The following is a 25919-nucleotide window of genomic DNA, read 5'->3' on the forward strand; positions in this document are numbered from 1 at the left end:
AAACTACCATAACGTTTAATTAGGAACTCATACCTACCAGTTGATTAAAGTTTTTGTCAAAATAAAATCCACAAAACTTCCAAATTTTTTTTTCTGATTTTGTTGTGTTGTTTATTCAAACTTTTCTCTAAAAGAAAACCCTGATATTCATTTTTTTGATGCGCCTTTTGTGGTTCAAAAACCCAAGAAACTTAAAATCAGACTTTTGATAACTTTAAAACTTGTTCAACTTATGTTTCAAGTTTTTTCTAACTACCAGTGAATGTTTAATTTATGTTTTAAGTTTTTTCTAACTATCATTGAAAGATGGACTTGGTTATTGAATCATTAATGTGTTCCTTGGGCTTTCCAAAATTATTGACGCTAAAATTAATTTTTACTGAGGAGGCGCAATTAAAAGTTCCAATCTGTAATTTTCAGGAAAGCAATCAATTTTCAGCGCAATAGAATTTGGTTTCAGGGATTAAAACTATTTTTCACAGCAAAAATAAACTATTTTTGGAGTTTAACCTGGCGCGATAGTAAAAGAACTCCGGAAAATGTATACATTTGCCCGGCCAATGGAAAAACAAAGCCAATTGATTTTTGAGTTTACCGCTTTTTTTTGCAACTGGGCATCAGGTTCTTTCAAAACTTTGTCAATGAATTAAATTAAATTTAAGTTTTGGTCTTCTAAAATCATAAACTTCTTCAACTTTATACAATATATTCCTAAACCATCCCGACAAAAAAACAAAAGAAAAAAAACAGCAAAAACTGACGAGAACACCAATTTCTTAATTTCTTAAAACCATCCCCCCACACGCCATATAAAGTACAAAAAGTTAGAATTCGTTCCTTGTAACACATCAATTATGGCAAATAAGCTTCGTTCAACCAATTTGGAACGATTTCTAAGACGGATTAATTCTCCGCTTACGCGTTAATAGCACGAAATATATCGCGCATTAATTGTCCCAAAATGGCCAAAATGGCAGATGTTAAACCCCCGTAACTTTACGAAAAACAATCACAGGTAAAATAATTTTTTGAAACTTGAGCTAAAGACAACAATACCTTTCAAATGATTTTAAAAAAATTCCGTCAAAAATGGCTATTTAAAAAGTCGAATATTGTGTGAAGAGAAAAAAACCCACCCCGAGCACAAATATTCCGTTACTTTCGTATCGAAAGTCGGAACAATACAAAATCAAGTATAGTTCATTGTTTTGATCAAATTTAAAAGTGATTGCAGACCAACCCTCAATGTACGTTGCACCACTGTTGTTTTAAATAAAGGCTGTAGCTCAAATTGAAAATTAGTTCCCCCTACTTCCTTTAACTGCTTTTTTGGAAGCTTAGCCACGCCCCGCCCTGATTTATGCAACTTTTTGCGCGCAAGCAATTCATCGCGCAAGCATTCCAATAGGTAAATTTGTCAATCTTTAAATCGCCATGTTTTTCCGGGTACACAATTTAATTTGATTGCTTATATTATTATGTTTCACCATTTTTCTACTCAAAAACTGAATTGATACATTTAAAAATGCATTTATTTTTAATGCGAGAAATTCATATTACGAGAAAATTTTAATCTAATAATTTAGTTATGGGTTGTTATCATGTCGACCCGGTTAGCCGTATCAGTGCTCATTGCCAAATGCATATCGTTCCCAATTGCGCCGCGCTTTTCGGGTGGCTCCGTCGGCTTTTCATCCTCACGACTATCCTCCTCCTCCTGGGGTCGAGTCGTGTGGGTGTCCAGTTAGCCGAATGCAGTCAGGATGAGGATAGACTGTTACGTCATCTGTTCAAGCAGAGGAGTTACAACTCCCGGGTTCGTCCTGTTAAGAACCACAGAGACTCAGTGTGTGTCAATATCAATCTTGGCGTTCTACAGTTGCAGACCATAGTGGAGAAGGATCAAGTCATGGCCATACAGTGCCTTGTTCACATGGTATGTAGTTTGTTTCGGCTCCCTTGTCATTGTTTTTGAAAGTTTTGTTGCAGTTGTTACTTGAAAACGAAATGTGTAATTGGAATTTATACAGAGCACAGAAATCGAATAATTGTATCAGAATGAAGCCTCAAATAATACAATCTTCCTTTAACGTCCACCAGTTTTTGATTGATGAAACTTAAAAATGAAATGAAAAAATAGTATTTATTTTACAGATCTTTTTGAAAATCTTCCCCCACAGGAAGTGGCATATTAAGCGTTAAGTAACGTTATAATGAGACGAAAAGTTGCCCTCTATTGAATTTCGACTTTTTGCTGCGTCAGATTAAAGCAACTTTTATGCGTTAGTAACATGACATTTATCGCGCGTTAATCACCCCAAATTGGCCAAATTGGTAGCTCTTACACCTTGTGAACATAACAAGACTGTTCGTGTACCAGGGCAAAACCCTGAATGTTCCGACTGCACTTTGAAATTAACTATAGAGCTTTGATCGAACAATTGATTTAAAAAAATTTATCAATTTTTATCCACCTGCACTCTGTGTAAACTACAAAAAGATGCATTTAAGGCCTCGTATTCTAAAAATATGACCAATTGAGCTGCATCATTTTATTTTGAAACAAATTAATCAGCCATTTTCACTTGTTATAAAAACGCAATGTATAGAGCGTTAAATATTCAAAATTAACCAAAGTAGAATTTTTCAAACGCCCGTAGCTTCACAAATAGTATACCAGGTGATAGTATACCAGGTTAATATTCGGACAACATTATATGTCAGTTGGTAAAGCAAATTCCATCAAAAATGCTTTGAAAAGTTGAAAATTGACTGAGCAAAAACCTCCCCAAGCATAATTTTTCTGGTCCTCCTTTGAAACTCGGAAACAAAAGATTCGAGTAGAAATATATATCTATTTCAGATGGTATAAAAACGTCAATTATTGACTAACAGCAAAGTAGAAAGTTTTTTCACTTAGAAATTAGAAAAAGAGAAACTTGTAGAAATAAAACAGCACTCGATGTTTTAGCATTTGTTAAATGCGAAATCAGAGGCTATTCTAATTTCAAAAATTGAACAAATTTTATCACTTCAGGCAATTTGACGCTCACGATAGACAATTTGATGCTCAGACCACGCAATTTTGAATTCTGCTCAACAATTTTTTCAAGGTTTCTCTAAAATGAACAAGACTGCTCGTATCAAGGCAAAGCCCTGAATGTTCCGACTGCCTTTTAATGCTTTATGGAGCAGTAATAACATCAAAAAATTTCAGTTTTTAGAAAAAAAAGTTTTCATTTTATTTTTTTTACATTTTTTTTAAAAATCATCCCCCCACAAGCCATATAAAGTACAAAAGAATAGATGTTGCTCCTTGTGACAAAACAATTATAGCAAATAAGCTTCTTTCAACCAATTTGGAACGATTTTAAGACGGATTAACTCTCCGCTTACGCGTTAATAGCGCGAAATAAATCGCGCGTTAATTGTCCAAAATTGGCCAAAATGGCAATCTTTAAATCCCCCATAACTTCATGAAAATGATCACAGGTGAAATATTTTTTTCAAATTTGAGCTCAAGACAACAATAACTTTTGAATGATATAAAAAAATTCCGTCAAAAAAGGCTAGTTAAAAAGTCGAAATTTGTCTGAAGAAAAAAAAACCCACCCCGAGCACAAATATTCCGTTACTTTCGTATCGAAATTCGGAACAATAAATCAGAAACGGTCTTAAATTATCTCAATATTTAGTTTTGAAAAGGGTAAAATAGGACAAATTAGACGATGTTAATTAGACTAAGTTAGCTTTTCAAATTAATTTTTGTCCAACAGATTATTTTCAAGCATAAAACGGGAGTAGAGAAATCTGATGAAAAAAAAGCAGACGATATCGATACAGCTGAAAATATCCCCAGCAAACTAATTTTTTAAAGATAATTTTAATAATATTTCAAAACTTATTAATACATAATACATAAGAGCGAATGTGTACATCAGTGTGAAAAGATTGCTGTTTCTTTATAAAATTTTTCTTATTTCAAGAAAAACTTAAATTTTTCTGACGCCAAACAATGCAAAATTATTTTAAAAACCTCAGTAATAGTTTATTTGGACTTTTTCTCCTCATAGTGAGCTTCAACTTTTTTAGTACCCGTGGTCAGATAAACGTTTTCAAAAACTATTGAAAATGGTTTTCAACTGATGGTAAATGACAATTCTTTTTAAATCAATTCCGATCAGCCAATGTACTTTCAAACTACCATAGCGTTTAATTAGGAACTCATACCTACCAGTTGATTAAAGTTTTTGTCAAAATAAAATCCACAAAACTTCCAAATTTTTTTTTCTGATTTTGTTGTGTTGTTTATTCAAACTTTTCTCTAAAAGAAAACCCTGATATTCATTTTTTTGATGCGCCTTTTGTGGTTCAAAAACCCAAGAAACTTAAAGTCAGACTTTTGATAACTTTAAAACTTGTTCAACTTATGTTTCAAGTTTTTTCTAACTACCAGTGAATGTTTAATTTATGTTTTAAGTTTTTTCTAACTATCATTGAAAGATGGACTTGGTTATTGAATCATTAATGTGTTCCTTGGGCTTTCCAAAATTATTGACGCTAAAATTAATTTTTACTGAGGAGGCGCAATTAAAAGTTCCAATCTTTAATTTTCAGGAACGCAATCAATTTTCAGCGCAATAGAATTTGGTTTCAGGGATTAAAACTATTTTTCACAGCAAAAAGAAACTCTTTTTGGAGTGTAACCTGGCGCGATAGTAAAAGAACTCCGGAAAATGTATACATTTGCCCGGCCAATGGAAAAACAAAGCCAATTGAATTTTGAGTTTACCGCTTTTTTTGCAACTAATGCAACTGGGCATCAGGTTCTTTCAAAACGTTGTCAATGAATTAAATTAAATTTAAGTTTTCGTCTTCTAAAATCATAAACCTCTTCAACTTTATACAGTATATTCCTAAACCATCCCGACAAAAAACAAAAGAACAAAAAACAGCAAAAACTGACGAGAACACCAATTTCTTAATTTCTTAAAATCATCCCCCCACACGCCATATAAAGTACAAAAAGATAGAATTCGTTCCTTGTAACCAATCAATTATGGCAAATAAGCTTCGTTAAACCAATTTGGAACTATTTATAAGACGGATTAAATCTCCGCTTACGCGTTAATAGCGTGAATTATACCGCGCGTTAATTGTCCCAATTTGGTCAAAATAGCCAAAATGGCAATCTTTAAACCCTCATAACTTTACGAAAAAAATCACAGGTGAAATATCTTTTCAAATTTAAGCACAGGACAACAATACCTTTTGAATGATAAAAAAAAAATTCCGTCGAAAATGGCTAGTTAAAAAGACGAAATTTGTCTGAAGGAAAAAAACCCACCCCGAACACAAATATTCCGGTACTTTCGTATCGAAATTCGGAACAATAAATCAGAAACGGTCTTAAATTATCTCAATATTTAGTTTTGAAAAGGGTAAAATAGGGAAAATTAGACGATGTTAGTTAGACTAAGTTAGCTTTTCAAATTAATTTTTGTCCAACAGATTATTTTCGAGCAAAAAACGGGAGTAGAGAAATCTGATGAAAAAAAAAGCAGACGATATCGATACAGCTGAAAATATCCCCAACAAACTAATTTTTTAAAGATAATTTTATTAATATTTCAAAACTTATTTTGTCTATTGGCTCATAATTGTGGTTTTGCAAAACTGTCTGAACAACTGCACAATATTTGCTTGTGGCCTAATTTTCACGGCCTCAAAAAATAGGATACAAGTTTTTTCGATGTAATAATACATAATACATGAGAGCGAATGTGTACATCAGTGTAAAAAGATTGCTGTTTCTTTATGAAAATTTTCTTATTTCAAGAAAAACTTATATTTTTCGGACGCCAAACAATGCAAAATTATTTTGAAAACCTCAGTAATAGTTTATTTGGACTTTTTCTCCTCATAGTGAGCTTCAACTTTTTTAGTACCCGTGGTCAGATAAACGTTTTCAAAAACAATTGAAAATGGTTTTCAACTGATGGTAAATGACAATTCTTTACAAATCAATTCCGATCAGCCAATGTACTTTCAAACTACCATAACGTTTAATTAGGAACTCATACCTACCAGTTGATTAAAGTTTTTGTCAAAATAAAATCCACAAAACTTCCAAATTTTTTTTTCTGATTTTGTTATGTTGTTTATTCAAACTTTTCTCTAAAAGAAAACCCTGATATTCATTTTTTTGATGCGCCTTTTGTGATTCAAAAACCCAAGAAACTTAAAATCAGATTTTTGATAACTTTAAAACTTGTTCAACTTATGTTTCAAGTTTTTTCTAACTACCAGTGAATGTTTAGTTTATGTTTTAAGTTTTTTCTAACTATCATTGAAAGATGGACTTGGTTATTGAATCATTAATGTGTTCCTTGGGCTTTCCAAAATTATTGACGCTAAAATTAATTTTTACTGAGGAGGCGCAATTAAGAGTTCCAATCTTTAATTTTCAGGAAAGCAATCAATTTTCAGCGCAATAGAATTTGGTTTCAGGGATTAAAACTATTTTTCACAGCAAAAAGAAACTATTTTTGGAGTGTAACCTGGCGCGATAGTAAAAGAATTCCGGAAAATGTATACATTTGCCCGGCCAATGGAAAAACAAAGCCAATTGATTTTTGAGTTTACCGCTTTTTTTGCAACTAATGCAACTGGGCATCAGGTTCTTTCAAAACTTTGTCAATGAATTAAATTAAATTTAAGTTTTCGTCTTCTAAAATCATAAACCTCTTCAACTTTATACAATATATTCCTAAACCATCCCGACAAAAAACATAAGAAAAAAATAAGCAAAAACAGACGAGAACACCAATTTCTTAATTTCTTAAAATCATCCCCCCTCACGCCATATAAAGTACAAAAAGATAGAATTCGTTCCTTGTAACAAATCAATTATGGCAAATAAGCTTCGTTCAACCAATTTGGAACGATTTATAAGACGGATTAAATCTCCGCTTACGCGTTAATAGCGTGAATTATACCGCGCGTTAATTGTCCTAAATTGGTCAAAATAGCCAAAATGGCAATCTTTAAACCCTCATAACTTTATGAAAAATGTTCACAGGTGAAATATTTTTTCAAATTTGAGCTCAAGACAACAATAACTTTTGAATGATATAAAAAAATTCCGTCAAAAAAGGCTAGTTAAAAAGTCGAAATTTGTCTGAAGAAAAAAAAACTCACCCCGAGCACAAATATTTCGTTACTTTTGTATCGAAATTCGGAACAATAAATCAGAAACGGTCTTAAATTATCTCAATATTTAGTTTTGAAAAGGGTAAAATAGGGCAAATTAGACGATGTTAATTAGACTAAGTTAGCTTTTCAAATTAATTTATGTCCAACAGATTATTTTCAAGCAAAAAACGGGAGTAGAGAAATCTGATGAAAAAAAAGCAGACGATATCGATACAGCTGAAAATATCCCCAACAAACTAATTTTTTAAAGATAATTTTATTAATATTTCAAAACTTATTTTGTCTATTGGCTCATAATTGTGGTTTTGCAAAACTGTCTGAACAACTGCACAATATTTGCTTGTGGCCTAATTTTCACGGCCTCAAAAAATAGGATACAAGTTTTTTCGATGTAATAATACATAATACATAAGAGCGAATGTGTACATCAGTGTAAAAAGATTGCTGTTTCTTTATGAAATTTATCTTATTTCAAGTAAAACTTATATTTTTCGGACGCCAAACAATGCAAAATTATTTTGAAAACCTCAGTAATAGTTTACTTGGACTTTTTCTCCTCATAGTGAGCTTCAACTTTTTTAGTACCCGTGGTCAGATAAACGTTTTCAAAAACTATTGAAAATGGTTTTCAACTGATGGTAAATGACAATTCTTTACAAATCAATTCTGATCAGCCAATGTACTTTCAAACTACCATAACGTTTAATTAGGAACTCATACCTACCAGTTGATTAAAGTTTTTGTCAAAATAAAATCCACCAAACTTCCAAATTTTTTTTTTCTGATTTTGTTGTGTTGTTTATTCAAACTTTTCTCTAAAAGAAAACCCTGATATTCATTTTTTTATGCGCTTTTTGTGGTTCAAAAACCCAAGAAACTTAAAATAAGACTTTTGATAACTTTAAAACTTGTTCAACTTATGTTTCAAGTTTTTTTTAACTACCAGTGAATGTTTAAATTATGTTTTAAGTTTTTTCTATCTATCATTGAAAGATGGACTTGGTTATTGAATCATTAATGTGTTCCTTGGGCTTTCCAAAATTATTGACGCTAAAAATAATTTTTACTTAGGAGGCGCAATTAAGAGTTCCAATCTTTAATTTTCAGGAAAGCAATCAATTTTCAGCGCAATAGAATTTGGTTTCAGGGATTAAAACTATTTTTCACAGCAAAAAGAAACTATTTTTGGAGTGTAACCTGGCGCGATAGTAAAAGAACTCCGGAAAATGTATACATTTGCCCGGCCAATGGAAAAACAAAGCCAATTGATTTTTGAGTTTACCGCTTTTTTTGCAACTAATGCAACTGGGCATCAGGTTCTTTCAAAACTTTGTCAATGAATTAAATTAAATTTAAGTTTTCGTCTTCTAAAATAATAAACCTCTTCAACTTTATACAATATATTCCTAAACCATCCCGACAAAAAACAAAAGAAAAAAATAAGCAAAAACTGACGAGAACACTAATTTCTTAATTTTTTAAAAACATCCCCTCACACGCCATATAAAGTACAAAAAGATAGAATTCGTTCCTTGTAATAAATCAATTATGGCAAATAAGCTTCGTTCAACCAATTTGGAACGATTTATAAGACGGATTAAATCTCCGCTTACGAATTAATAGCGTGAATTATACCGCGCGTTAATTGTCCCAAATTGGTCAAAATAGCCAAAATGGCAATCTTTAAACCCTCATAACTTTACGAAAAAAATCACAGGTGAAATATTTTTTCAAATTTAAGCACAGGACAACAATACCTTTTGAATGATTTAAAAAATTCCGTCAAAAATGGCTAGTTAAAAAGACGAAATTTGTCTGAAGGAAAAAAACCCACCCCGAGCACAAATATTCCGTTACTTTCGTATCGAAATTCGGAACAATAAATCAGAAACGGTCTTAAATTATCTCAATATTTAGTTTTAAAAAGGGTAAAATAGGGCAAATTAGACGATGCTAATTAGACTAAGTTAGCTTTTCAAATTAATTTTTGTCCAACAGATTATTTTCAAGCATAAAACGGAAGTAGAGAAATCTGATGAAAAAAAAAGCAGACGATATCGATACAGCTGAAAATATCCCCAACAAACTAATTTTTCAAAGATAATTTTATTAATATTTCAAAACTTATTTTGTTTATTGGCTCATAATTGTGGTTTTGCAAAACTGTCTGAACAACTGCACAATATTTGCTTGTGGCCTAATTTTCGCGGCCTCAAAAAATAGGATACAAGTTTTTTCGATGTAATAATACATAATACATAAGAGCGAATGTGTACATCAGTGTGAAAAGATTGCTGTTTCTTTATGAAATTTTTCTTATTTCAAGAAAAACTTAAATTTTTTGGACGCCAAACAATGCAAAATTATTTTGAAAACATCAGTAATAGTTTAATTGGACTTTTTCTCCTCATAGTGAGCTTCAACTTTTTTAGTACCCGTGGTCAGATAAACGTTTTCAAAAACTATTGAAAATGGTTTTCAACTGATGGTAAATGACAATTCTTTACAAATCAATTCCGATCAGCCAATGTACTTTCAAACTACCATAACGTTTAATTAGGAACTCATACCTACCAGTTGATTAAAGTTTTTGTCAAAATAAAATCCACAAAACTTCCAAATTTTTTTTTCTGATTTTGTTGTGTTGTTTATTCAAACTTTTCTCTAAAAGAAAACCCTGATATTCATTTTTTTGATGCGCCTTTTGTGGTTCAAAAACCCAAGAAACTTAAAATCAGATTTTGATAACTTTAAAACTTGTTCAACTTATGTTTCAAGTTTTTTCTAACTACCAGTGAATGTTTAATTTATGTTTTAAGTTTTTTCTAACTATCATTGAAAGATGGACTTGGTTATTGAATCATTAATGTGTTCCTTGGGCTTTCCAAAATTATTGACGTTAAAATCAATTTTTACTGAGGAGGCGCAATTAAAAGTTCCAATCTTTAATTTTCAGGAAAGCAATCAATTTTCAGCGCAATAGAATTTGGTTTCAGGGATTAAAACTATTTTTCACAGCAAAAAGAAACTATTTTTGGAGTGTAACCTGGCGCGATAGTAAAAGAACTCCGGAAAATGTATACATTTGCCCGGCCAATGGAAAAACAAAGCCAATTGATTTTTGAGTTTACCGCTTTTTTTTGCAACTAATGCAACTGGGCATCAGGTTCTTTCAAAACTTTGTCAATGATTTAAATTAAATTTAAGTTTTCGTCTTCTAAAATCATAAACCTCTTCAACTTTATACAGTATATTCCTAAACCATCCCGACAAAAAACAAAAGAACAAAAAACAGCAAAAACTGACGAGAACACCAATTTCTTAATTTCTTAAAATCATCCCCCCACACGCCATATAAAGTACAAAAAGATAGAATTCGTTCCTTGTAACAAATCAATTATGGCAAATAAGCTTCGTTCATAGCGTTAATAGCGTGAATTATACCGCGCGTTAATTGTCCCAAATTGGTCAAAATAGCCAAAATGGCAATCTTTAAACCCTCATAACTTTACGAAAAAAATCACAGGTGAAATATCTTTTCAAATTTAAGCACAGGACAACAATACCTTTTGAATGATATAAAAAATTCCGTCGAAAATGGCTAGTTAAAAAGACGAAATTTGTCTGAAGGAAAAAAACCCACCCCGAGCACAAATATTCCGTTACTTTTGTATCGAAATTCGGAACAATAAACCAGAAACGGTCTTAAATTATCTCAAAATTTAGTTTTGAAAAGGGTAAAATAGGGCAAATTAGACGATGTTAATTAGACTAAGTTAGCTTTTCAAATTAATTTTTGTCCAACAGATTATTTTCAATCATAAAACGGGAGTAGAGAAATCTGATGAAAAAAAAGCAGACGATATCGATACAGCTGAAAATATCCCCAACAAACTAATTTTTTAAAGATAATTTTATTAATATTTCAAAACTTATTTTGTCTATTGGCTCATAATTGTGGTTTTGCAAAACTGTCTGAACATCTGCACAATATTTGCTTGTGGCCTAATTTTCGCGGCCTCAAAAAATAGGATACAAATTTTTTCGATGTAATAATACATAATACATAAGAGCGAATGTGTACATCAGTGTCAAAAGATTGCTGTTTCTCTATGAAATTTTTCTTATTTCAAGAAAAACTTAAATTTTTCGGACGCCAAACAATGCAAAATTATTTGAAAAACCTCAGTAATAGTTTATTTGGACTTTTGCTCCTCATAGTGAGCTTCAACTTTTTTAGTACCCGTGGTCAGATAAACGTTTTCAAAAACTATTGAAAATGATTTTCAACTGATGGTAAATGACAATTCTTTACAAATCAATTCCGATCAGCCAATGTACTTTCAAACTACCATAACGTTTAATTAGGAACTCAAACCTACCAGTTGATTAAAGTTTTTGTCAAAATAAAATCCACAAAACTTCCAAATTTTTTTTTTCTGATTTTGTTGTGTTGTTTATTCAAACTTTTCTCTAAAAGAAAACCCTGATATTCATTTTTTTGATGCGCCTTTTGTGGTTCAAAAACCCAAGAAACTTAAAATCAGACTTTTGATAACTTTAAAACTTGTTCAACTTATGTTTCAAGTTTTTCTAACTACCAGTGAATGTTTAATTTATGTTTTAAGTTTTTTCTAACTATCATTGAAAGATGGACTTGGTTATTGAATCATTAATGTGTTCCTTGGGCTTTCCAAAATTATTGACGCTAAAAATAATTTTTACCGAGGAGGCGCAATTAAAAATTCCAATCTTTAATTTTCAGGAAAGCAATCAATTTTCAGCGCAATAGAATTTGGTTTCAGGGATTGAAACTATTTTTCACAGCAAAAAGAAACTATTTTTGGAGTGTAACCTGGCGCGATAGTAAAAGAACTCCGGAAAATGTATACATTTGCCCGGCCAATGGAAAAACAAAGCCAAATGATTTTTGAGTTTACCGCTTTTTTTGCAACTAATGCAACTGGGCATCAGGTTCTTTCAAAACTTTGTCAATGAATTAAATTAAATTTAAGTTTTCGTCTTCTAAAATCATAAACCTCTTCAACTTTATACAGTATATTCCTAAACCATCCCGACAAAAAACAAAAGAACAAAAAACAGCAAAAACTGACGAGAACACCAATTTCTTAATTTCTTACCAAAGTTAAAATAATGCAGTTGATTTTTAGAACTTCGGTATCAAAAACTCAGCCCAAAAGTTGGTCATTTTCTGCTCTTTTATTTCACCTACAGTTGCGCCAAAAGTTACGAGCTAATTGTTGCGCAAGTTATATCAAAGTAAATCTCTTTAAAGAAGTAAAATATCCGAAAAAAACCTCATAAAAGTTGCATAAACAGATTAATTTTTTGTCAGCAATCAAAAAATTTCGTCTGACTAAGCAACAACAAAATAATTTTCATTTCAAATTTCAAAAATTTTAACGCATAATTTTTTGAATATTGAATAAAATTAGAATTTTTTGGTCTACACCATGAGTTCAACTTTGATAAAAAGTGTCCAACAACTGGCCTGGTATTGTTGGCGGGTTTTAAATTGAACAAAAAGATTTGTTTTCCAGAATTTCTCCAATATTTATATATGAGCTATTTTCGGTTGATTTTTTGTTTTCATGACTTTCGGTCATAATATGACTAATTTGTTTTTAGTTGGTCAGTCTTTTTTTTCTAGTTTTCCTATTCGAATGCTTTCACATCTGTTTGGTAGGGCGAAAATTTTTTTGTCTTTTTTGATTGTCTCATCATTTTTGTAGAGAACGTTGTCTGCTGAGTTTTTCTTAAGTGGAAAGATACTTCTCATTCAAATTTGGTTTTTCTTCTTTTCTTTCTTACGAAATCAGTTTACACCGATTGAATGAGTTGAAATTATACACAAGGGCAGGCAGGGATCTAGGATTTTCTCGATGCGGGGGACGAATTTTCGAAAAAAATTCGAAAATTTTGTCGACTTTGGTATTCGGTCAACCAAACAGATTTTTGGAGCTCTTCTTAATCTTTATAAAGACTAAATGTTATCAGGCACATTTTTCAAAAACAGGCTAAAATAGAGTTTTTAGGCTTTTTGAAGTTGATAAAAAAATTATGTTTTTTTTTGTACGTCCCCCCCCCTAATGTTCCTAATGCAGCCGAAGGCGTCTCTAGAAAAACTTTAAGGTCAGTCAGCTAAAAATTGATGTTTTAAAATAGTATAAAAGCGAATTTTTAGGGTCGGCGGGGGATCAAATCCCTGGGGGGGGGGGACAGACTCCCTACTCAAAACCGCTACTGCACAAGCAAAAATAATAAAAACCTGAAAGACCTTGTCCGAAAACCAATTGTTTTTTTGCTCTTTTTTTCCGAGCAAAGTCAGTTCCCATATTCTGTGATTGGAACAAAAATATTGATGATTAGTTGTCTTAATTTTCAGTAAGAGAGCGAGGGTGGATTTTTAGAGGAATAGCCAAATTAATCTTGAGCGAACAAAAACAATTTTTTTTGTCCATTTAAAGAGTTTTGAACAAGGAGCTACGCTTTTTCTTTTCGCTTGCCCAAAATATGAGTATCTTGTTGTAATGGGCAAATATGATGGGCAAAATAAAATTAAAGGTGAAAGCAGAAAAAGTATGAAAACTGAAAGTTCAGTTTTATAATTCATACAAGCAATTTGAAATCCGATCAAGATTTTCATTTGTTGAGACTGTTTTTATCCAAAACGGACAAAAATGTGCTTCCTATTTCAATTTGTTGCTTTTTTATTGCTTCATGTTTTGATTGGAACGTTTTGGCTCTGCCTAATGGACACAAAATCAAATTTTGAGAAGAAAAAATCAAGAAATTTAATTTTGTGCTCTTTTCCAGTTTCCCATCCCCTTGTAAAATTACAAAAGAAAGTTGTTCAAAAAAGATCACAGGGCAGTTTGCATCATAGAATTTTTGCAGCAATTTGTTCACCTGTTCACGCTGACACGTTTTAATGCAGTTTATGGCTCGTTTCCAGTTTTCCACCCGCCTCGTAAAATTACAAAACGAAGCTGTTCAAAAATTGTTCACACGGCAATTTGTATGTTGGAAATATTGTGGAAAACTGTTCACATGTTCACGCTGATACGTTTTGATGCAATTTATAACATGAAAAATTGTTTTAATTAGACTTTCATATATTGAAGTAGAATTTCAGAAAAAATTAAAGGGGGGAGGAGATGGAAAAGAACCTAATTATGACATGAAATATCAATTTGAAGAGACTTTCGCATTATGAATCTCAGATAACAATCAAAGAGGGGACCGGAAAAAGGCGGAACTTTGTTCCGACCGAGTTTTACGTCACAAAAACCACAAAACACGTGCGTAAAAATGATTTTGTGGTTTGTCCAGCCAAAAGTATGCAAATCAAAGACCCAAAGTAGCAATGTTTTTTAACACTTCCAACTGCTCTTTTTTGCTTAAGAGCATATTCTGACATGAAAACTGCAAGAAATTTTTTTAATCAAAAATTCACGCACAAGGAAAATGCAACTCTTCCTGTTTTTATGAAAAAAAAATTACAAGAAAAAAAAGTTATACAGCAGTTTTTCCTTTTTTTAATAGTTTTTTCACCCGGTTGAATAAGATTGCACTTTTCTGCGATAGGGTTTTGTTTTTATGAAACCAATATTTTTCCCGAAGCATTCGTTTTTTTGCTTTCGAGTCAATGATGCAATTTTCTTTCTTATTGATTCATTTAAGCAAACTGTTGCATCAGCCAATGTGTCTAGGGTAAAAAGGCAACAAAAGTTTATCTTGTCGCAAAAAAGACGAGTCACAGCTGGCCTGAGACATGACGAGACATGACTTTGTCAAATTGTTGTCGACTATCAAAATTGGATTGATTTAGATAACGCGAAAGAGCTTGCAAAAATTTAAACTCACCTGCCGAGCAACTGAAAATTGACAAGGTCATGAGTGAAATTTTTTGTTTCCAAAATCAAAACATTAGCAATTAGTTTTTTTGCTTGCAATCAAATTTTGAGTTTTCTATGTTGGTTCTCTTTAGTTCGAACAACATCATTGCAAATAAGACCAGAATATACCAGAAAAAATTTAAAACAAAGAAGGGACACATGATATAATTACTTTCATTACAATTTTGGGTTCTTGATTTGCTTACACTCGAAAAAAATGCATGTGAAATAAATTGTTTTATTATGTTTATTTTTTTCTCATTTTTTTCCTCGTTGGTTTTGTTTTTCATGCAATCATAAACAAAAGCATTGCAGCAGCTTAGGAAACACAATGAAGAAATCAGAAAAAAAAGTTGAAACAATTGTGAAACCGAATAGATAATATCTTGCCTTTTTTTTGCTTTTCTCTCAGGTTTTTGAGACTGCTGGAGCTGGTTCGCGTTTGATTAAAACAGAAAAAATGTTGAATAAAATCGTTAACATTTTATCAAAAAATTTAGTAAAATTTATGAAAGTAAGATTTTAAGTTCCCTTTACCAGCTTTTTTTAAACTTTAATTTTTTTAACCATTTGTTCCAACTAAAAATCTTCTGCTGAGCAGAAAAAAATTAAATTATAAATTCTAAAATTTCATGATTTTATGAAAGAAAACTGCTGAGAGTTGCATTTTCCTTGTGCGACATGAACTCAGGATAGATTTCATGTCAGAATACGCTAGTAAGCAAAGAAGAGTTTGTTTTTGCTCTTTCACACGTGTTCTTTCACGACAAGGCATGAATGAAAAAAGAAATCATTTGCATAGTTTCGCGCATTTTTCAAGAGCCGCAAAAACAAACAGAAAGGGCAAAAACATTTTCTTCAACAGTTAGAACATAGTTAAAGATGGCCTCGGGCAAAAGAGCCGCCATCGGGCACTTCGTATCTTTCAACTATGTTCTAACTACTACAAGAAATATTAGGAACGTGGACAAAGAAATGTTAGGCAAATCCAGTGATCTATATTTTATAAACGTTTTTCAGTCATTATTAGAGGTGCAAGTAAAATCATCCAAAAAATCTTCGAAAAAAGTTAGCAAACATTTTTGAGCGATCATTTTCTGGGCAAATTTTGTGGTACTTGCACGCCGATTATCCTTTTTTAGATTTTCTTGTTTATTGTAGTCATGGACAGACGAGCAGCTAACTTGGAACAAGGATGACTTCGACAACATAGACATGGTCACAGTTCCTGCAGACTGGATTTGGCTGCCAGACATCGCCATGTACAACAATGCAGACGGCAGCTACCAGATCACGACCATGACCAAACCCTGGATATACCACAATGGCACTGTGTCTTGGAGGCCCCCTTCTATATATAAGAGCAGTTGCAGAATAGATGTCACATTCTTTCCTTTCGATCAGCAGATATGCAATATGAAATTAGGTAAGAATGATAACAAAAAAAATATTGAAGCCCTGGAAAGAAACCAGCAAGAGGAAAACACGCGCTGACGTTTTAACAGCGCCAGAGTCGTTCTTCTGATACCACAATAAAAATGCAAATAGTCAAATATTTGTGATCTGCTTGCGAAGACTTTTTGCAGCCAAAACAATTATGTTAATTCATAGAAGTTACAAAAATAAGATTTTTTTGGGGTAAAACCTCATGAAGAATTGAATGAGAGGATTTTTGGGCAATTTAAATATTTTCAATTTCACTTTTTGTACAAAATAAGTAACATTTATGAGCAGGAATGCGAGCTGATAAGAAACATATATAATCCAAAAACTTCGGTGAAAACCCTCAGAAAGTTCTGGTTTTATCAGGTCCGTGGACACATGATACGAACTTAGTGGACATGACCAGTTTCTCCCACGCAGACATGAACATGTTGAAGAAGAGTGGGGAGTGGGAGATCATCGGCATCCCCGCCCAGAAACACATCATCTCATACGAGGAGTGCTGCGGGGCAGTGGCCTATGCTGACGTCACCTATTACGTAATACTGCAGAGGAAGCCACTCTTCTACACCATGACTCTAATTGGCCCCTGTGTGTTGATATCTTTCCTCACAGTCTTGGTCTTCTATGTACCTTGTGAGGAGGGCGAAAAGGTCATTTAACTTATTTCGAGTTTTTCATGTAACTTTTAACTAAGTCTTTCACAAACTTTTCATGTTTAAGATGCTATTCTATTCTAACCATGCCTTCCACGGAGTTTTACTGCTTTTTTTTCTATAAAATGCTGGAAATCTTTTTTGAAATATACTGATAGCTTTCAGTTTTAAATTTAAAATTTTATCATTTTAAAAACTTGAATATTGCGATAAGTGATTTCTATATTTCTTTCAAATATTCAGGTGACGCTGGCCATCTCAGTGTTGCTAGCCCTGACTCTGTTCCTCCTGCTCATAGCAGACATCATGCCAGCCACCTCCCTCGTCATACCACTCATAGGTAAAAATACTCCGACTTCCTTAGAAAAACAAACAAGATCAACGCGAACGCTCCAGACAACACTAGCACCCCAAAGAACGTATATCAAAAACACTTTTCTCAAATCAGCCTAACGGAAACTTAGTCTGAATACAAAAGTATTCACACCAGTTTTTCTCGTCTCTGAGACTTTGTTATGGATTCTGACCTCGACTGAAAGGTATTTAATAAATTCATTTAGCCATATAGTAAGTTCACACCCCTTAATCCATTATCTCCTGCGCACTTAGCCTAGAGACAACAAATAGGCCTGGGACTGTAAAGGTCCTGGGTCGAATCTGACCAGGACCTAGTTTTTGAAACGAAATATTCTGTTTCAAATAAAACTGTCGGCCGAATATTTGTCTGCTTATGTTTTGTCGGTTTAGTTGCCAATCTAAAAACTATTTATTTTTGCTGTGAAAAAATTGTTGTTATAGTTTTTTTAAATAGTTTTAGCATGTTAAAATTCCGACCAATTCCAAATTTAGTTTTTACATTGCTTGTAATTTTACCTACTCAATTTGTTAAATTTTCTTGTTTTTTTTTCGGATTAAACAGTTTTCGTTTTTGTATCGACTTTTTGGCCTCCTTTTGCGTCGTTTGAGGACCGAAGTTTTTTTGTGTGCGTGTGTGAGTTCTGACGGGAAAAAGACTAAACATTTTTTTTTATTAGCTTGATTTTTTTTCGTCTCGTAGGGTTTCTGCTAAAGAATTTTTGGCTTTGTTAACCCTTGGTAATTATAAATTCAAAGTCAATCAACCATCTGGTGCATATGGCGTAGAAGTAATCCATCCAACTGCTGGAGACGGCAACGGCTTGTGGTTCGAGTCCGGTCGGGATCTGTTTTTTTTTTGTTAATCAGAGTCTTTGTGCTTTTTCTGACTATCGTCGGTCGGTTTGTTTTTGGCGGCTTAATTCCGGTAGCCTGACATTTTAAAGGTTCACTTTTCTTCAAAGCTGCTGTAACACCCATGCTTGAGACCCCAATGTCCCGGAGTTCGATTCCAGTCGAGACCTGCTTTTTTGAAACCTCATTTTTTATCGGCTTAATTCCGCTGAAAAGACTTTTTGAATAATCGGCTCGTTTATATCATTCCAAAAGCTCCTTGTATAGTTTTCAATGTCCATGTAATTTTTTTGGTATTATGGGTTTTTCGTGCAATTTTAAATAATATAACAACTTTTTGAATTTTTTCATTTTTTTTGTTTGATTTTAATCATAGTCATTCATTTTTGTATCTTAAGCTCAGCTTCGCCTCTGCGTATCAAATCGGATATCTGGCTTAGCGGATGTTTGACAAATCGAAAGTTTGCCCTATACACTTTTGCTTAGCGTCCCCTGCTGTTTGTAACGCATATTGTTGCATGCTCTTGTCTTCTGAATGTTGTATTTTTTTAATACAACGTTTTTTCAATATGATGCAAGCAATGGGTAAAATTAGGCCGATTAAAGCTATAAGAAATCTGGTGTAAAATTGGTATCGAACAAAAAATTTTGTTCCTTCACATACTTACCGTAGAATGACAGCTTAAAACATATCAGAAACGTAGATAAAAATTCTACAGTTGATGAACCAAATCTATTGAAATGTGGCTAGGGTTTTTCGTCTTAGAAAACAACTTGAATAATTGCGGATTATTGCTAAGTTACAATTCATATAAATATGTGTTTTGTAGGAAAATACCTGCTGTTCACCCTCATCATAGTGACCATGTCTCTCATCTTCTCAGTGGTCATCCTGAATGTGCACAACAGGGGTCCAGGCAACACCAAGATGCCCTCCTGGATCCGCTCCGTCTTCATCGACGCCATGCCTAAATTCCTCCTCATGAAGAGACCAGAGAGTGGAGAGGAGTTCGTGCCCATCTGGGAAAGAGTGGGACCCAATAACGGGCAACCAGGTAAACTTGCATTATAGTTTTTCAATTTTTGAAGGTTTGTATACTTTTCTACAATTACCAAGCAGTTTTTTTGTCACCTTTTCTATTGATAACTAGTATCTTTTTTAATTGGTTTCTAGTTTTAATTAATTTGCATTTCATTTTTTTTTCATTTAAAAAGCTCAAAAAAACGAACATTTATTTGCAACATGAAACTGCGGAAAAACCAAACAAGTGAAGGTTTTACCAACACTAATTATTTTTCCAACACTAAAAAGAAAAATCTCAATTTACTTCTTCCTATGAGAAAGACTCCGGACAACATGATGATGTTTCAGAAGATGGTTTGTTCTTTTCATCCAAATCATGGCGTGATTTCCAATCAATTATATAATTTCAAGTGTTTCCTTTAATTTTCAAAATTAACTTATTTTAACATCATTTAACTATCATTGTTCAATAAACTAACTGCGGCTTTTTATAATTTTTTGTTTTTGCCCCGATTGATGATTGTTTTTTTACTATAGTTAGACAAAACTCAATTTAAAAAACCAAATTGCAGATGTTTATAGACAAAATAAATTTCAGTATTGTGGTCAGAACTTGAAATAAATAGATTACAAGACGGTTTGAGTGTTCGAACTGCCTTCTACTTGTTTCACGTAGTTTTTGACTTTTAAAAAGTGTAAACTGTTTTTTGAATTTTTATGAGTTGCCTTTCAATGTTGTTTGTATCCGTTCCCCACCCTGTGGAAAATACTATTTTGGTTGCTAGTATCTTGTTTGATGTCCAAATTGTTCTAATTACTTGACTGTCTTAAGTCTAAGTTAACAGCGAGAAGATCCTATAGGGCAAAAATTTTCCTTTAAGTTGTAAAAAACTTAGTTTAAGCCTCAAGAAAACTGGTTTTAGAAACATATACTGCAAACAAATAGATTAGAAAATCTTGAGAGCCGAACGTTCAAGTTTGCAGTCATCTTGATATGCATATTAATATTAAAATGGCTCAGGATTGAATCAATGACTCGTGAGTCTTAAATTGGCTTCAGTAACAAGAGTTTAATTTAGACAAACATCAAACATTAGACATCTAATCTTTTATGAAAAAAGTGAGGAATATAATAATTATAATAAATTGTTTCCAAACGATTTCTAATTACAAAAGTTATTTATAAAAATCTATAAATACAAATTAGAATCGTTTGGGAGAACACCATTAAGCCAACAAGGCCCGTTTTCAGGTGTCTCATTAAGCGGAAAACAAAAAAGTACTTAAATTCTTTGATCCAATGCAATGGATCTTCCACCGATAACCATTTATTAAACGTAAAATATCTTTATTTGCACCTTTAAATCATTCTCTATAATAAAAAATTTAATTTAGTTTTCTCAAGTAGTCTTTTCTACCCATAACTTAGAAACCAACAGAAACAAGTTCTACTTATTGATCAATAAAAAGTCTCAAAGCATGCCCAGTAAAATCGTATTTCCTAGAATGTAATTATCCAAAACATTATGGTTAAAACTATTTAATTGAAATCGAGAAGCCCCTTTCAAGAAATTGGCCCAGATGGGAAAAAAATTTATTACAAAGTTGAACATTTTTCTAATTTTAGGTGTAATCGACCCTCTGTTGAGTTTATTTCTGTTTATAGCTAACTTTTGATTTGTTTTTCGCTTTGAAAAAAAATCACGTTCAATTCTTGTTCAGTAATAGAAAATCTCAAGGTTTCAACTTGGCACTTTTTTCGAGTAGTTTTTCCGGTTAATTTCAGAACTTCGTAAGCAAAAAAATTCTCTTACGGTATATTTTATTATCATGCATTATTTCAGTGATTGAATCCATCCTGTGTTTATAAAAAATTATTCTGATTAGCCTTCTGATTTTCATTTCCAGTTCTAACAGTTTGGTACTGTCGGTATTTTCATAAACTAACACTCCATATTGGATGATTGGTTGCACGTACTTTTATACGCAAATATTAATTGCCGTCCAGTTAGAAATTTTCTCAATTGAAAAAACACTCCACAGAGTTGCAAAATTTTGTTCTTTACCTTATCAATATGCTGATGAAATTTCAATTTTCACTCAAGGAGAATTCCAAGATGTTTAAAACATTCTACTTCTTCTATTTGGGCGTCATTTAAAAAATATTTTACTGGTCGTTCTTAAGTTTTCCTACTCCGACAGTATCTCATGGTCTTGGTTTGTTTTGTCATTCAGTGTCAATTTGTTCTTGTCTAAACCAATAATTCACTTCAAGCAAAGCTGATCTATGTGCGAAAGCAATATAGTCTTTGTTGTTTGTGGATTTCAGAACAGTATCATCAGCATACAAAAGTACCCCTGTGTTTTTTGTGGCTATTTGTAGATCGTTTTTGTATAACATGAACAAAAGTGGGCCCATGATAGATCCTTGAGGTACACCAAAAGATACCAGTTTAAGTTCGGTCTTAAAAGAGTTAGTTTCAATGTACTGATAGCGATTGTCAAGGTAAGATTCCAAGAGATTTAAGACAGGCCCTCTGAATCCCATTTGTTCCAATTTTATTAACAGATTAGAGTGATCAACTGTGTCAAAAGCTTTTGTTATGTCTGCTTGGGGTAGTTTTTGCTCAGGCCAATTTCGGCAAAGAAGGAAGAGAGTGGGGATCGAACAAGATATTCAAGTGCTACCAAGCGTGTGTGCTTTGCACTATCTTAAATGCTCGTTGAGTAATATAAATTGCTACTGCAAAAAATTGAAGACTTTTTATCATGCTGAAAGATTTAAACTGCGTGAACAGTTTATACCCAACTGAAATTTTTTTTATACGACTCAAGTTCTAACCTATTTTTTAAAATTTTATATTGATTGTCCAAAAAAAAATAACAAAGTTATCTTTCTTTCTTTCTTTCTTTCTTTCTTTCTTTCTTTCTTTCTTTCTAATCTTGGTGGGTACTCCACGCCTTAACCAATTCCATTAACACGATTAGGGAACATGCTTTGAAGCGGTTGTGTACACCGTTTTATGAGTAGTTCACCATCCTGCCTCCATCAGCATCCGTATATTGCAACAGTTTGTGTTAACCCGATTTCGTTCGCCAACTCTGGGTGTACAAGGTTCTGGAGCAAGTGCAATAAGGAAACGCCTGTAATTTTAAAAAGAAAAAAGTGCGGTCCAATAAGAGCACCAAAAATAAAATTTGTTGATTGTTCGTTACAAAAATTGTCTTTCGTAATTTTGCATGGAAGCGTTGCGGCGTAGCATCTTATATTTTGCGAGTTAACTGATCACACAGAGGAAAAGAGTTATCAAACGATAGTTTTGAGCATGTGATAATTTCGGGAAAACGAGTAGTGCGTTGTCCGTTAAGATTTTGTTCTTTTTCTATTCTTTTTTCAAAGTGGAACCTGATCTAAACTATATTTTATGATTGGATAAATTAGATATTTTACCACTGTAAAGTATTTAATATTAACCAATCATGATCCATCTAACTAACAACCCACTTATTTGTAAGTGCTGAAAATACTTGTAATTTCAGCACCAGAGAGATTTGAATTTAACTTAGAAATTAGTTGTCTCTCCAAGAGAACTTCAGCAGCCGCAACAAACCAGTATACCCTAGATCTATTGAGCCTAGCAGAGACTAGTTAAACACCCTGAGACTAGAAAGTATAAGAGTAAGATTAGGATCGGTATTAGACTAAGAAGTTGCACGAATCTATCCGGCCGAAAATAAGATAGCGTGACGAGCAGACGGTGTACCCTATCCGAAATTACTCTATGAGTTAACCACAAAGGACCTAACTCAAAAGATATCTGTGGTCAAATGGTACTAATTTACTTTCACTATTGAACCAATAAGCTCCAGACTTTTGTTCAGAACCACTCTTCATAAACAAAAACAACATAGTTTTAAAAAAAGAAACCACTTTTTTGGTTGGAACTTTCTAAGCTACTTACGCAGCAACCGTATACTCCTGTTGAAAATATTGTTTAGATGATCTGCTTTGGAGGCAATGTTTTTTTTTCTTCATTTTTAAAACCATAATCCGGGAATAAGCGGCTTGTAACCTTAATTTTATTGCAACAGGTAGACTTTATCCTCGGAACATCAACCCCCTCATCAACCTGGGCGAGTTTGACGCCACAAATCAGCTGAAGAAGGAGAAGATGAAGAAAGCGGTGGACAGTGTGCTCTACATAGCCCAGCACCTCAAGAACGAGGACGACAGCAGTGCTGAGAAGGATGACTGGAAGTTCGTGGCTATGGTCATAGACCGGTCTCTTCTCTACACCTATATTGTAATGTGTGTCATAGGTAGGTCATGTGTGTCATAAATTGAGGTTTTTTGTCATACCTCTGTTGTTTTTCAAATTCCTGGCCTTTGAGAAAAGTTTAAGGTTTCTAGTCTAATTAAGGGTATGTGAGCGATTGGGTCTTATAAAGGGAACATAAGCTTCTAATTAAGCGGTGAAATTTAGTTTTACAAAAAAAAACTACAATTCGAAGCTGCAGACAGCGCAATCTGGGCAATAAAAGTTTCTAAAATAAATTGTTTGCATTTTTTTTGTTCTGTTATTTATTTACCGACTACAATTGTAGTCAATTATGCCCGTTTTATGTCATAAGCTCTAGTCTTTTTTTTAATTACGCCACGCACAAAAAATGTCTCAAAATTTTGAAAGTGAAAAAAGTGCTTTTCTAATTTTTTATTAATTTGGTCAACTTTCTGTGCTTCTTACATAGCAACTGACTATTCTTCTTTAACTTTTGGTTCTGATTACAGGCACAGTTTCCATCATATTTAACTCGCCAGCCATTTACGATCCAGACAGCAGTCAGTTCCGGATGGACCAGATGTATGACATCCGGTTCAATCAGCACGCGGCCGACAACACTGCCTGTCCCGGTCTCTACTGGACGAAGGATGAGACGACGGGGTCCGACAAGAGTGTAATTCACAGACCCCTCGGCTGGGACACGCAGACGTTCTACGAAGACTTTTGAAATAATTTTGACGTAGTTTTGAATTTTCCATCGTCAGAGATCTGAAAAGTATGCAGAGCAAAATAGCGAAATTTCAGTAAAATGGTTTAAAAGAGAAAATAAAAATTGCATTTTTGCATATTTTTTTCTATTCGCTTATTCGGGCTCATAGCTTAGCGAATTAGCGCATATATGTGGGATTACTTTGCTATCAATCTCGCGTATTTTGATTGATCGACGATTGAAGGATACTTTCATGGGAGATTTGATTTAATGGTAAATTTATTTGTATTTAGCGAACTTATTGATTGCTTTTGTCACATATGTTTTTATTGACACCAATTTTACTCTCTGAACATTTTGTCGAACAGGCCAAAAAGAATAATAAAGTGTTTGGCTGGGTTGCTGAGCGAACTCGTAAATAATTGTCTCGACTCGACCTATTATTTCGATTTTCTAAGTTACTGTTCGGTAGTGGACGAGAACGCTGGGTTTTCATAGTACTGTTTTTACTTTGATACTGTGCAATCTCCCGGGAGAATTAAATTTACGCAAGAATGAAAATGAACACATGATTGTTAAATACAATTGTACCACGTTTTACTCGTAAAATCATATTACTGATACAAAAAATGTTAGATTATACTAATTTATTATACAGAGCTGATTTGAACTTTTCGCGCAAAAAACGAACAAAAATGGAACTTTTAGACGCGTTTTTCTCAAAATGGGGTTAAGATTAGACAAAAAGTGAGGAGAACAGAAATTACTTTAATTTTTAACAGAACTATTATGATGCTTTTTTTTGCAAAATTCAACTATATTTAACCCCAAAAATTTTTTTTGGCTTATTTTTAATAAAAATCAAGAATTACGCTGAAGCTACTTAGTCGGTCGATCATTGAAATAGTGGTATCAAAGTGAGCCACCTCCCAAAAAATTTAAAGAACATTGTACACTCCAAAAAACTGCGCAAACCGTTTAAAAACAGTTTTTTTTAAAAAAAGATGGTGTGTTATTTGGTGTGTAATAAAAACGACTTGTTTTGTCTATCAAACAAAGTTAAAACAAGGATAATGTGCAAGTAGCACAGAATGCAACGATACTGTGCATGTAGCCAGTTACTGTGCAAATAGCACAGAATTTTCCGACCACACTCTTGGAAAAACACAAAAACATTTTTTTTTCATTAGAAAATACAAGTTAGGGTCGTTTTTTCCACAAGGTGTGGCAAAAAGATCTAAACGAAAACAAAAATCGGATAAATTTGACAGTCATAATAAAAAAACCATCCGGAAAACAATTTTTGAAGAAAGTTGACCAGAAAAACGAAAAAATTTGAAAAAAACTTTAAACGTGTTAAAAAATTGTTTGAACAGTTTTTGACATGTTTTTTGCATTTTTTAACCTTTGTTCAATTTTTGGCGATAAAAAATTCCAATAACTACTTTTATTTGAGTAAAA

The 25919-nt window shown here is 32.9% G+C and overlaps 2 protein-coding genes across 2 annotated transcripts in view; both read left to right on the forward strand.

Annotated features, from left to right (window-relative positions):
• LOC134840536 (centriole and centriolar satellite protein ofd1-like) overlaps positions 1-25919 on the forward strand; it is a 370655-nt gene that overhangs the window by 176704 nt on the left and 168032 nt on the right. The window lies entirely within an intron of this gene.
• Positions 1521-24539, forward strand: LOC134838988 (acetylcholine receptor subunit alpha-like). Its single transcript, XM_063854363.1, has 7 exons — positions 1521-1936; positions 16296-16560; positions 16944-17230; positions 17477-17573; positions 19273-19497; positions 23559-23786; positions 24256-24539. The coding sequence occupies exons 1-7, from the start codon at positions 1589-1591 to the stop codon at positions 24474-24476; spliced, it is 1671 nt and encodes a 556-aa protein (XP_063710433.1). The 5' UTR covers positions 1521-1588; the 3' UTR covers positions 24477-24539.

The sequence above is a fragment of the Symsagittifera roscoffensis genome, chromosome 2 (assembly GCF_963678635.1).
Source record: "Symsagittifera roscoffensis chromosome 2, txSymRosc1.1, whole genome shotgun sequence".
Taxonomy (NCBI): Eukaryota; Metazoa; Xenacoelomorpha; order Acoela; family Convolutidae; genus Symsagittifera; species Symsagittifera roscoffensis.